Source organism: Halyomorpha halys, unplaced genomic scaffold (genome assembly GCF_000696795.3).
Source record: "Halyomorpha halys isolate HHAL.00 unplaced genomic scaffold, Hhal_1.1 Scaffold96.1, whole genome shotgun sequence".
In the NCBI taxonomy this organism is placed as follows: domain Eukaryota; kingdom Metazoa; phylum Arthropoda; class Insecta; order Hemiptera; family Pentatomidae; genus Halyomorpha; species Halyomorpha halys.
The window spans coordinates 913938-928851 of NW_027112403.1; the positions used below are offsets into that span (position 1 = coordinate 913938).

General features: G+C 29.7%; 1 protein-coding gene across 2 annotated transcripts in view; it reads right to left on the reverse strand.

Moving 5' to 3' along the window:
• Positions 1-14914, reverse strand: part of UBL3 (ubiquitin like 3) — a 22022-nt gene continuing 7108 nt past the window's right edge. Inside the window, exons 3-4 of one of the 2 annotated variants that reach the window (XR_001342586.3) lie at positions 5439-5679; positions 1-4235 (exon numbers count right to left, since the gene is read on the reverse strand). Coding sequence is in view for 1 of the 2 variants with exons in the window: in XM_014415271.3 (XP_014270757.1) it covers positions 4171-4235; positions 5515-5679 (230 nt within the window). In the remaining variant the exon portion in view is untranslated. The remainder of the gene's footprint in view (positions 4236-5438; positions 5680-14914) is intronic. The other variant, XM_014415271.3, reaches the window with a different exon arrangement.

Genomic DNA, 14914 nt, shown 5'->3' on the forward strand with positions numbered 1-14914 from the left:
AACCGAAAAAAACTCAATAGTTACACGCTTTATTAAATATGTATATTATTATTTCATACAATAAAATAATGAATAAAATAATTACAGAAAATAGGAACTCAATGTAGAGTAATGTTATCAGGTATTAACAGGAAAAAAGACTATAGAACAAATAGTGTTTCATTTTATTCTAATATTATGAATTAACACTACTCAGAATGTTTGGCTAAAAAATAAAAATTACAAAAAAGTATGGTATATGCAACAAAAGTATTTTAATCAGTTACATTAAAAAAATATTACATCACTAATATATACATGGAAATAAGAAGAGAAACAACAGCCATCTTTAACCATATTTGTACAAAAATGTTACATATACTCTAAGCAAATCTTGAATATAAACTTGATAACATTGAATATATTTTCACATTTAGATTTATTTTACACATTATTTTCCTATAATGGCATTACATATTTACATTTTATACTGAAAAATATGATAAAAATTACATCTGATTGTTTAAATAGTTTTCATTTCTCTATATATATTTGGAAAACTAAAATAAAATAAAATGAGAGAAATTTAGAAAAATGTAACAAGCTATATCACAAAATAGCAAATAATACTAAATTTAAATTAAGAATAATACTTCTATGTATTTTTAAATGTTAAACATCAATTTATTTGCAAGTAAACACCAATATATACTTTAACATTAGAAACTGAAATATATCTTACAAAATATTTTACTTAGACATACATGTGTGAATATGTATACATACATACCCTCACACACACTTAAACACACACACATTTGTGAGAATATACATATAAAAATAATAAGCATCCGCACATTTAGTAATAAAGGAAAAAAAAAGCATAGGGTACTTCCAATATTTAAAGATATGCATGTATTTCAACAGATCATTTTTTTAAAATAATAATTTAATAATCATCAAAATAAAATTTTATTCTTTGATAAAAAATAAATAAAATATTTTTATCTAAATGTTAATTATATTAATTGAACAATGAAAAAGTACAAATGAATGACTGAAGCATTCACTTCTTTAATGATCAATATTCCTTCTCTATAGAAATAGCAGTAAATATTAGACATCATAAAGTAGGTAAACACATTATTTACAATGAACGTTAGAAATTACCTCATTACATATAAATAATTGTTCACAGATTTATTGTTGAGGGAAATCTGATTTATAAGTCTTAAATTTGTGAAATAAAAAGGGATTTTAAACCAGATAATAAATCAGTTAAAATATGTTGGACTTCAACAGAGGAATTAGCAATACAGATAACATTGCAACAAAGAAGTATTCTATTTTTTTTTAAATTATAAAATCTGTTGAATAAAAAGTAATATTAAACCAGGTAATAAACTGGTTCCAATATCTTTGCCTTTAGAACAGTAATAAGTAGTAAAAATAATACTGCAAAAAAAAAATTATATTACTACGTTTAAAACATAATCTGTTGAAAAAAAAGAGATTATAAACCAGCTAATAAAGAGGTTTCAACATCTTTGATTTAAAAACAGTAATAAGCAGTAGACAATACTGCAAAAAAAAAAAGTATTCAATTTTAACATATAAAAACCAATCTGTTAAATAAAAAGGGACTATAAACCAGTATCAATGTATATAACTTGCAGTTAAGATGATACTGCAAAAAAAGAAAGAAAGAAAATCCAGTTTGAACATTTAAAAGCAATCTCTTGAATAAAAATAGATTTTTAACCAAGTAATAAACCAGTTTCAATGTCTTTTGACTCGCAGTAAATATAATACTGTAACAACAAAAATATTCTATTATTAAATATAAAAATCAATATCTGTCGAATAAAAACAAATCATAAAACAATTAACAAAGAGGCTTCAATATACTTGACTTTAGAACAGTAATAAGCAGTAAAGGTAATACTGCAAAATAAATAAATAAAAAATACTATTATTATATTTAAAAAACAATCTGCAAAATAAAAATGGATTCTAAACGAGATAATAAAATCACTTTCAATATTTTTAGTTTTAGAACAGTAAAAGTAATGCTGAGCCAAAAAAATATTTTATTTTTATGTTAAAAAACAAAACAATTAGAACATATCAAATTATAAATATAAATTGATTTTTTTTTATAATGTATACATGCATATCAGTAAAGTTTTAAAAATGCAAGACTACTGTCAGAAAATGGGTATAAAACAAAACATCTACTAAACGAACTTAAGAATTATGATGAAGAATGTTCCCTTAAAACTGAGTGCTAAGTATCCATCATAGGTAAAATGATGATTCATGAATCAATAAGTATATTTCAGTAAATGTTACTTTTTTAAAACAAAAGTCGATGTACATAATATACAATACTTTTAAAAACTGGCAAGTAGAACACTAGTCAAATTTGTACTAAATTAAAAAGAAATGTTTACCATAACTTAGTATAGCCATTTACTGTATCTGTAAAAATATCAACTAAAATGGATTAAGGATAAAAATTAAATTAAATATTTAACTTTTCACTTTTAAAGAAAATATATACATATAACCAATTCAATAACAGGACATTTCTGAGAGATATAAATATGGCACTTTGTTCCCCAATCTATTTATTTTAAAAGTAGAAAACTTCCATAGACTATTTATACCATAAAACATTTTTAATTACCTTCAATTAACAAGCAATAATTAGTGAGCATATACAGGTAAAATTGGGGTAAAACATTAAATAAACTATACTATTAAAGGGGAACAAATAAGTTTCCAGGAATAACCACTTATTACCTTTGACCATACAAAAAGTCATATTCCTTTTACTAATAAACAAAAATAGGTACCTCATTTGAAAAAAAAAACACATGCACGTGTATATATATGTGTGTGTGTATATATATATATATATATATATATACACACACATACATATGCTAATAAATAAAAATATAACTTTATAACATGAAATCATTAAAATATTTTAAAAATATAGATTTTTTAACAGACAATTAGAAAATAACATACAATTATGAAGAAATCAAAAATAATTATTTTAATAGGGAACTTGCATGCAATTTAGAATGCATAAATAATTAATGGTCTCAAATACGGCTTCTTTTCTTTGTAACCTACAATAATTTTTCTATTATACTTTATAAGCTAAATTCAAATTGTTCATTTTTATATAGGAAATTAAGTATAATATGTGTGCATTTTAGTTTTTAAAAATTTTATTTCATTTTTTTAATCATACATGCATCACTTGCAAGTAGATATGGATGCAATTACGCACAAACATCACACATAACAATATATTTCCTTTTTCAATACATATAAGCTATTTTTAAAATACACAGTTTGTGATAAAATTTGTTTGCTTTAAAATATATGAGATAAACAAATCAACATTTCAATTTTTATAATTATAACATTCATATATATGTATAATATATAATTCTGTGTAATCACAGTTGTAAGAATAACAATTATCGTTATGCAAACAACCTTGAGATAGAGCAATGTTAATATTCTTCATATAACTTGATATAATTTCTACAATTTCTTCTTGCTTTGAGGAATGCTTTAGTAGTTAGAAATACTTAAGAATGGATGAAATATGCCTAACAATGAATTAACAAATAATTTTGTCGATAAAGGTTACCATTAACTTACAAGAAATTTGAGTTTTTAACTTGGTGATATTAGAGATTTATTGATAGTTAATTTTATAAATAGGTACTTCAACAATATAATCTAGTAATAACTAATTTTCAACAATAGAGAATCACTAGTTTAAGTCACCATTTCAATACCTTTCACGTAGTGGAAATCACTAAGCTTAAATGGTTGTAGAGATTCACTCAAATTCCTTGTCAGAAAATCATAATATAATGTCAAGAAAATATTTTAAAATTTGTAGTGATTTATACGATAGTTAACTCCAATGTAACTCACTTTACTTCTAGTAATATGAATATCACAACATATTAACGCTGTTAGAAGTCCTCAAAAAAGTGCTAATTTATGTCATGGATGCTTCTTGGAAGAATATCACTAAAAATATGTTAAAACTAGCATAATAATAAACAGGAGCATTGGTAATATCATCCAAGGCATTCCCTAAACATGGAACTGTTAAAAATCACATTTTGAAATCAAGAAGACATATTATGATGCTTAGAGAATGCTGCATGAAGCAGAGCAGCAACTGCTACCACCACCCTTACTTTTTTGTCTCTGGTCTGTAAAAATCAAATAAAAAGAGAATATTAAACAAATTATTATGTATAAAGTAATCTTACATGAATGACATTGTAATAACAGAATTAATATTCACAGTGCTAAACCATTCTAGTAAGATTTATGGGTACCAACTTAAAATCTTCTCCAACTGTAGAAACCTTTCTAGGGTAGGAAATCTTCACTGCTCTGATATTGATAGTATTATGTTTAAATGGACTCATTCATCAGAAAAGCTTATGTAATTTAGACAAGATAACATCTTTAAATATTATCACCATCAATAAAATAGGTGAAGTTATTAAGGAAGTTGGGGGTGCAGATATAAAACAAAAACATATAGTAAATATAATACTACTTTTTATGTTTGCTGACATTTGACCTAAAACTTTGCAGTATTACACTCATTGTCTGTTTTGTTTCTTGAACACACTCCCAAGCAATTTCTCCTTAATACAGTCAACCTTCACTACTGTGAAATTATTAAGTATTAATAACAATCTAAACTAAGTTAAACAAGAAATTTCAGGCACATGTAAAAGTAGAGATAAAATTCTTTTTCATAGATCCTATAGCCCAATTTCAGATATGGCAATAATTTTGTCAATTACACCCATAACATAGATTTGAGTAGTGATGACACAAAAATACATCACAATATAAATTAACATAGAATATTCAATATTCCAAAAATAGCTTTGAATAAGATACAATCTTACTTCCTATAAACCGACAGATTTCTTTTTCAAATAACAATGATCAAGCTAAAAAGAAATATCAAAATGACCAATCCATGAAGCTGGATACATTCATAAATGTAATATTTAAACTAATAATTAATTTTTAAAATAATTTTCTTAAAACTTCGTTAAGTAAAAATAAAATAAATATGAGTCACTCCACAATTTCATACAAATTTTATGTTATTTCGGAATATTTTAGACACATCAATGAATTTCAAAGAATTTATTACTGAAACATTGTTTATTTCTAAAGAGAAATATTTACTACTATTGAATGTAAAACTATTTTTTTAATAAGTAACTTATATGCTTCAACTCTTTGTCAGGTTAAATGATGGTTTTAAAAGACAATCTTAAATTTATGAAAATATATATACAAGCAAAATTTCAATTTTATATTCAATAAAAGAATTTATTAGATTTTTAAAAATATAGAATATAACTTTTTAGATATAGAATTACCACATAATATGCTGGTCTAGCTAAATAAAATATAACATTATCATGTGTGATAATTAGTGTTGATGCTCATCACTACCTTGAGAATTTGGTTCTGGCAGGTTTTCTCTAGGGACTAAATGCATGACAGTAGTCCTCCCATAAGGAAGACCAAGTGCCCCAAGAGTCACATTACTATGTAGGAAACGCCCTTGATAAATTAATCTTAAAATTTCAGCTCTTGCAACAGCTTCTTCTGCCCAATCTGATAAAATAAAAAAATAATGTAAATTTTTGTAGTTTATCGATTATATATTAATACAATAAATAAAATACAACAAGGTGATGTTGTATCTTATCTGAATTATTTGATATAACAATAACAATGACTACTTATCAGTAGCACTCCCGGTCTATGTTGGAAGGTTCTGAGGCCATTTCCTTTAGAGACACTTAAGAGGATTATCAAGGATTGATTGGGAAGCAAGATCGGGAACTATTAGGTATGGAGTTTAAAATGGAATGATAGCTTAAAATCTATTTCAGACTAAATCAGCTATGTAACATGAGATCATTTTATTAGTGACATAATGAGGAGTATTGACGATTTCAAGCAGAATTTTAGACAGTAAGGATTGGATATGAGAGGGATATTAAATATTTAAGTGGAGCTCCTAATGCCCTAATCCATGTGCTCAAATTGCACTGATTGTAATAGTATTGATGAGCCTTTTTGTAAGAAATTAGAAGTTTAGAGTGTTTGTCTAATAAAACAACATACTAGAAAAGGAAGGTTGGTTATATTAATATATAAATATTTAAAAAATAAATTAACACCAAAAAGTTAACATTATTAAATAAATGAAAACAAAGATTAATGTACCGAATTTTATGAATTTTTTTTCAAGAGATGGCAGTACTTTCAGGGCAAATTTACATTTTATCTCATTTATAGATGGAATCTTAAATTTCCGTGTGAACAGATTTGTCATTTAGAACCTCATTAAATTCATGAAGTAAGAGAAAAATACAGTATAGCAATTAAAGCTGTCAGATTTGTGGTTGCCACCAAGTACAGGGATAGCGGGAGCGTACTCTAACAGCAGCGCTTCTAGAATGCAACTTCTATCTGCTTGATTTATATATTTCCAAACATTCTGATATTTTTTCCTTTTTTACAACCACCAAAGAGAAGCAGTGGTTTCAAAATTCCTAAATAATTTTTAAGAATATAAAATTTACCATCTCACAGGTATATTTTTACTTTAAGTTAATTATGATTTTCTGGTCAATATCTTTAATTGCTAAATTCAGCATAATTTACCATTATAATTACAATATTACTTTCTCATTTTCAGAGAAAAAAACGAAAATGGGAAATACATATTACATCCAAGAATTCTTCATTCTGAAATGGTGAACTCTGAATCAAAGCAACTAGGAAAAAAGTACAGATCTAATAAAACTGCATGGTAAACATAAATAAAAATATGTTTAGTAGTTATTTCTATTATTGTTTTTCCAATTTAGCTGAAATTTTCAAATGCTGATTCTTGGTTGCTCCAGTTGAAGAAGCTAGTTGGGTTAAGCGTAATTACCAAAAATCATTATGACTACATTTATAAAGGGCCTTCAGACAGAAATTACAATTTGAGCCTCCCTCTACATTTGAAGAGGCCATAAATAAGGTGTCAAGAGTTGATAAAGCTCTCTCAGATGGCTTACTGATAAAAGATGTACAGGCAATATTATAAGACATCCTGATAATGGGTCGATCAGAGATCCACAGGGAAAGAGAGAAAATGTCGTCGGTGTTACAAAATCAAGGTACTTTGCTACAGTTTCCATACTTTCAGGGTGCAATGGGTCCCCCACCATTGTAAGCCCAGCCAAAGAAGGAGTAACTTACATTATTTTGAATGTTTTCATGGTCAATGGTAAAAGAATATTGCAAGACATTGAAAATCAGAGGCAGTGCCTAGAATTACTGATAGATGGTGGTTCTGGAATTTCGATAATAAAAGAACCTATAGAGGATTGTACCCTACATCCATCTTGTGTAGTCACATCTTTGTTACAGGAGCTCTGATAACAGTCCTAGGAGAACAGATTTGGAGTGTTGAATTCAGTGGACAGTTTTGTCTCTCTGGTTCGTTGCAGAGGTTGTATTAAAAGTGATGCTCTGATGGGATGGGACCCGATCTATTGTACCCCGGAGACTATTGTGCAGGGGGGGAGATAATTCCACCGCCTATAAGTAAAGGTTCTATACTGACTTCTGCAGTTTAAACCAAATCACAAAAATTTAAGCTTACCCACTCCCATTGATTGTTGGGACAAAGGAGATTCTTCACTACTAAAGAGTTAGCTGGTGGTTATCATCAGATACCAATTCGGCTAGGAGAAGACTGCATTTACCATAAAGAGAGGACACTCTGAATATAAAAGATGTCTTTTGGTTTAGTTAATGTACTGGCAAAATTCCAGCGACTCAAGGATCAGCTAATGTAGAACAGCTTGAAGAAATTCCCAGAAAAAAAGGTGGTTATTGAATTTTACGATTAACCAGGCAAAAACTAAATACATGCGAGCTGGACCTGGTATTGTGGCTTCTGTTGGCGGGGAGGTGAAGATGGGTCCATTTACGTTTGAATGTGTTGACCAGTTCACCTATTTAGGCTTAGTAGTCAGCAATAATAACAGGATCACCCTGGAAACAAGCCAGCGTCATATGAAGGCTAACAGAGGCTATTTTGGACTCAGGAAGTACTTGCGAGTCGAGCTGTCACTCGTCGCACCAAATGTCAGCTCTACAAGACACTAATCCGGCTAGTCCTCACTTACGGATCCGAAGCCTGGATCCTGACAAGTGCTGAAGAAAAGGAAATCTTGATCTTTGAAAGAAAAATTATGCGCCGAATATTTGGTTGTGTCAAGGTTGGTGAGAATTGGAGGAGGCGAACCAACAGGGAGGTCTATAAGCTGTTCGGTGCGGGAGATGTGATGCGGCACATAAGGCTGGAGAGGCTGCGCTGGGCTGGCCATGTCGTCAGGATGTCAGCGGTTGATATCCTGAGGAGGTTGCTGGATGGTAGGCTGCATTGGACCAGAGGAAGAGGCAGGCCAAGGCTAAGATGGGAGGATGCCGTCATGAGGGATTCCAAAGAACTTCTGAGCATCCCCAACTGGAGAGTGGCCGCACAAGACTGAGCTACATGGCGAAGGCTCATTGAGGAGGCCAAGGTCTAAACTGGGCTGTATCGCCACAGATAGATATTGAATTTTCAAAAAAAAATTTTTTAAAATAAGTAATCTCAAAAACAGTAAAACTGTTAATAATATAATTTTGTCCAGCTAGAACTGTCATATAGATATAACATTGTGGGCAGATAAAATATTTTTTATTTCGATAAAAATTCTAATTAGGTCTTCAAGGAAAGTGAAAATGACTTCCTTTTCTTTATAAAAAAATATTCATATCTAGGAAATTAAAGAACATTAATTCTACTTCAAATTTCATACCATAAATGAAATTATTAACAATACAACAATTAACCAACTTCAAAGCAAGTTCCTTGGAAACCACATATTTTGATACAATCAAATATACATGTACAAATTCGAAATGTGATATTTCTAGTGATATGCTCAGTAGTAAGTGTTGTTCACCAACTGTCTTTCAGTTGCAACTTTACATCTTAAGTAATTAACTCTGTAACAAGTAGTGTACTGAATTATAAATTAGTTAATACAATTTAAATAACTAATTAAAGAGTTAATTACATCTCAAAAAAATTCTTGAAGTCAGCAAAAATATACATGTATCCTTCAAAATAATGGTTGAAACAATACATCTCAAGAAGGATGTATTGATTTTTTTTTAAATCATAAAATAATTTTTAAATATGTATAAGATAGTCAGATCCTGTCCATATTCTTCATATTTTACATTATACGGTCAACTACTTATATACATAATAAAATAATTTTGTTGACTTTTTCGAATTTACAAGGTACCACAGCAATGTGCACAGTAATGCAACCAAGAAATATCCTTAATAATTAATAACAACCAAACAAATATTTCCAACTAAAAAGATAGAATTTTGTCAAAGGATAAAAGCCCAAAAGTAAAGCTCAATATTTATGGAGGAGAAGATCTCAAAATCAACAAAAAATTTCATTAAAACATTGGTACATTGCTCAACAGAAAAATATAAACATCGATATTTTGCGTTTTTTTTTTAAGCATCACATTTTTTGTAGAATAGAAAGCAGTAAGATCCAATTGGAAAAAGATTTTATTCCATTGTTTTTAAATCTGATATGTTCATATGGTGGTGAAGAAAAAAACACTATCTATTATTTACGGTTATTGACATTTTTCGTCCAAACGATGCAAATCCAACCAAATGTAAAAACAAAAGCATTAGAGAATTTTATTTCCCGTGAAAATTAGACTTAATAATAGAGAATCAGTAATCATTAGAGTTCATCATCGTGATCTTACGATTGAGTCATCAAGAATGATTCTTCCAGAAAATTGAATTTTCATATTCACTTGGCAGACTTTTTTTTGGTGTTGCTATGTCAATCTTAAACGTTTTGATATAGATGGATGTGATAAATAAATAATTTAATTAGTAAGCCCTTATGTAATAATTCACGAAATTTTTTGTTTTATCTTGGTATTGTTCCCACTGTGATAGTTTTCCAAGTTTTTTTTCTCAGATCCCCTGGCTTTTGCAGAAAAAAACAATTCCCTTGCTTTTCCAGATCTAGACAACCCTGGATACTTCCAAGAAATAAGGGTATCATAATTGTGTCCCCTTTTTTCCCATTGTTTCTCTTAATTGGTTACAAATATACAAGTAATTTATTTGATGGGTTATATTGAAAATAAATTTGCACTTCTACAATTTATTTTAAGACATTTCTGGTTATAATAAATTATGACAAATAATTCAAAGAATTATTTACTAATTGATCTATCTCTTATGTTGTAAAAGTGTGAAACAAGCAATAGTTGTGAATGATTTAAAAAAAAAAAATATGATAAAAACAGCCAATAGGCTAAAATCTCACGATCCACAAAAAATAAGTAAACAATAATAATAATTATTGATACTAATAAGATAATAAAAAAAAATGAATTAAAATTAGTGTAATAAATAACTGAAAACCAATTACAATCTTACTTTGACTCTTTACAAATTCAGATATTCCTATGAGAAAGTGGTTTGTAGCCTTGGGTTGCCATTCAAGCTAGTAACCATCAGTAAGTAACAACCCAAATCTACTTGTAAACAAAATCATATTTTTCACTTTACGGTTCCTGTATACATGTGATAGTTATATGAGATGTCTCATTGGCTACAGTGAACGGTTCTGCAAGTGGCTATAACCCCACATTTAAATATAAAAAATTATTTACTCATATTTTCGCACTTTATTTTACTTATTATTCTATTAATGGATTTAAAAACCAATTAATGTGAATTTTATATTACAAAATGCTCTTTACAGATTGAAAATCGGACTATTCATTCAGAAGAAAATAAAAAAGCAAATTCTACTAATTTTGGTGCAAGGCACGAAGTGGTACATTTAGTGTTAAAGATAATATCTCTAACAACATGATCTAAATTAAAAAGCAGTATATAGCAACTCCTTGAACATATCAGTTGAACTAAATTCATCAATTATAAATTTTATTAATTCTAAATTTAAGGAAACAAATATTCTGACAGAAAAATTGAAAACAACATTAATAAGAATATACTATAGCATAGTTAATAATAAAAACCATAATGAGATTTGTAAAAAATCATTCTAAAACCATTCTAGCCTCCAATTTAATAGGAGCCAACAATTTTTCACCTCTACTCTAAAACAAATAATGGGCTGAAGCTCATCACAAAACAAAAATATTACGAAGGGCATGTCACCGGCATAGTAGATGGAGAAATACCAAAAATGCTGCCAACACAGCCAATTCTTGAAATAAGAAGAGGGAGACCAAATTTGAGATGGACAGATGAAGGCAGGAGATGCTGACTATATCCTGGGAGTTAGGAACTGGATGGCATAAGAAAAATACCATGATGATTAGAGGAAGCAGGTCAGTGGAGGCCAAGAACTTTAATCGGGTTGTACAGCTGTTGTAAAAAAATATATTTATTTTTTTTACTATTTTTACTTATTAAATGTACTCATATCAGTTGTTGTTACAGCCAAACTTTTGATTAGGATAAGATTTTACAGTAATTTCTCAGACACCGATATTTAGAAAAACACCTCTAATTGTCACAAAATAGTTTATTACTTCTATAATAATTTATAAAGATAGACATCCATGTACATGTATAAAACAGTTTAACAAAAGAAACTATTTGGATTAATTATTTTATTAGGCTTTTTGGTAGAATGATTCCATGATAGTATAATAATGGCTCAGATACAGGCATTTAAAACATATAATCAACCACTATTTTGAACTAACAATGGCGGATAATCATGCTGTGAACGGAGAATCATCCTGGAGTGATTTGTGACTTCAGAGCCAAATTTAATCAATATTTTAGGGGTCCACTTGTTACTAAGCCCTACAACCTTACATCCCCATCTTATATGCCGCAATTCTATAAATTGAATTATATTTACTGGGTGTAGGTCCCTTAAATTCAGTGTTGTGTCTTCTAAATTCTCCCGTTAATTCATCCTTTTTCGGTCCGAATATTTTATTTAATAATTTATTTTTGAAAACCTTAAGACGCTGTTCATCCCTTAGAGTAAGAGGCCAAATTTCGCATCCATAAAGAACAGTGGGAAGAATAATAGTTTTGAAAATTCTAATTTTTAAGTTTTTGCATAGAAGGCGTGAGCTAAGCAGTTTCGAAATAGAAAAATAACAAGCATTTCCTGCCTTCAACCTCGCTTTTATTTCATCAATTTTTTTTTTTTTTTTTTTTTTTTAAAGTTATTGTAGAACCTAAAAAAAGTTAATATATATATATATATTTTCTACGTCGATTACAAAGGTATATTAACTTAATGATAATAATAAACCTAACTGGGAATATATGTATATATAGTTGACCATAAAAATTGATATATAAGAAGATGGTCAGGGTTGTGGTCAAAAATTAAACAAAAATAGCTAATCGGCTGTTCAACCGATTCCTTTGATCAGCCCTGATGAAGCCCTGCAAAGTGGGGTGAAACGTTGGAAAATAAATAGTTGTAAACTATTTTTGTTTCACTTTTGACCGTAACCCTGACCATCTTCTTATATATACTAACTGGGAATAATATAAAGTTTCAGTGAAAACAAAATAAAGGAAGTAATTTGCAAATTGAAAAAAAAAAAGAAAGCTCCAGGGCCCTGTTTCATAATAAAGTACAAACTAATACTGTTAGTCTTGTTGATTTAACTTAATACAATTACACTGACTTGTACTTTAGTATTTTTTAACCCCTGTAATATCACTAATAGACGTACTAAAAGTATTAGTACAATTATCACGTTGTTTCTATACTTGTACTATGAACTAATACTATTAGCTTTCATTATGAAACAGGGCCCTGGTGGAGAAAACAAAAATGGAGATCTATTCAAACTTATATGTGGTAAGATGTCAAAAGAAAAGCAAATATTTATAAAATGTATTTGGTAAGAATAATATATGCCAGAAGAATGAAACTGTAGTATCATCAATGTAATTAACTAAAAAAATTAAATGAATGAATGTAACAATCAAGGAGGAATCACTATGCTGAATGTTTTAGATGTAAAAGCTTTGCTATGCTATGGTACAATCAACTAACACCTTATTATAAAAGAGCAATATGTGATTAACTCTGTGGATTTCACAGAAAAAGATCAACTATCAATCAAGTCTTTGCTCATAGATAGATAGAAAAAAAGATATGGGTGAACAACATGGTGATATCCCCGTTGTTTATTAATTTGATAAGCTCTATACAATATGAACTAGAAATCCATGGTGTATAAAACAAGTGCGTATACCAAAATCCCTCCAAACTAATATATCCTAACCAAATGATGGGAAGACACTTTAAATGCCTTATTTAAAATTTTCCCATTTTGTTCGATTTAGTCCTGAAGAAGGTAGTGAAAAGTGCAAATCTAGATTTAAAAAGTACAATCATAAATAAATCAATAAAATAATGGCATAAGCAGATGATGTAATAATAGTAGGCAGAAGCAGTCAGGCAATTGAGGAAGCATACCCTACTTTGAGAAGGGAAGCAAAAAGAGCTTATCTCAAGGTGACTATCGAGGAGACAAAAATGATTGTAGAAAGAATAAGAAGACAGCAATCTGACTTTCTATGACCTTAAAATATTGAATATTGAAATTGTCTAGCTTTCTGTACCTCAGATCCGTAATAACACCTGAAGCCAACAAAGAAAAGTAAAAAGAAAGATTTTAGCACAGAGTGTACTTTGCATCAAGAAGCTTATTAAGGAGTAAACTGATATACACCAATAAGGTCTGCATGTATACAACTCTAATTCGGCCAGTCTTAAGCGAGGCCTGGTGTAGTATAAATAAAGCAACTGCTGACAGGTTATATTGGTTTGAAAGAAGAATTTAGTGAAGCATGGATGGAGTAGATGGGTGATGGTGTATTGGGAAAAACAAAGAAGTCTACAATTTTTTCAAGGACCAATATTTATCTTGTGCCATAAGAATGAATAGTTAAAAATGGTATGGCCAAGTTAACGGACGAGTAAAGACAGACAGATGAAGAAGATATGTCATGGGAATAACTTAGCTACAATACGAAAGGTGCAACCAAGAGCATAATAGAAAGAAAAAGTGACATTAAGATGTTAAGAATGCTTTTAACACTGCAAGACGGACCTGTATAATAGATGCCCTACGGACTATGGCGGTCCCAGCCTATCTTATGAGAGTTCTCACAGACTACTTCAAAGATAGAGTTCTGTTTTATTTTTCAGACATTGGCCAAAGGAGATACAAGGTGACTGGTGGTGTACCACAGGGCTCGGGGCTCGGTATTAGGGCCTCTTCTGTGGAACGTCATGTACGACCCAATCTTCAAATTGACAATGCCGGAGGGAGCCACAGTTGTGGAATTCGCAGATGTAGTGGCGGCGAAGTACTTGGAAGAAGTTACTCTCATCGCTAACCAAACTGTTGAAATGTTCCGAGTTTGGCTGTCTTTGGTAAGCCTAGAACTGTTACAGTGGGTAGGCTTTAAATTTTTTTCCAGTCTTGGTTAAAGCACCAAGGAGTTATGATCGATGCACCGGAGTATATCAGCGCCAAATCTGCTAAAGTAGCATCCTTTTTGTCACCCCTTATGCCAAACGTTGGAGGTCCCAAAGAAAGTAGTTGAAGGCTTTTTGGTACTGTTGTCCCCTCCATTATGTTACATGCAGCCCCGATTTGGAAAGAAGCTATGGTTACCAAATCATACAGGTGACAGATGGTTTCAGTTTATCGCAGA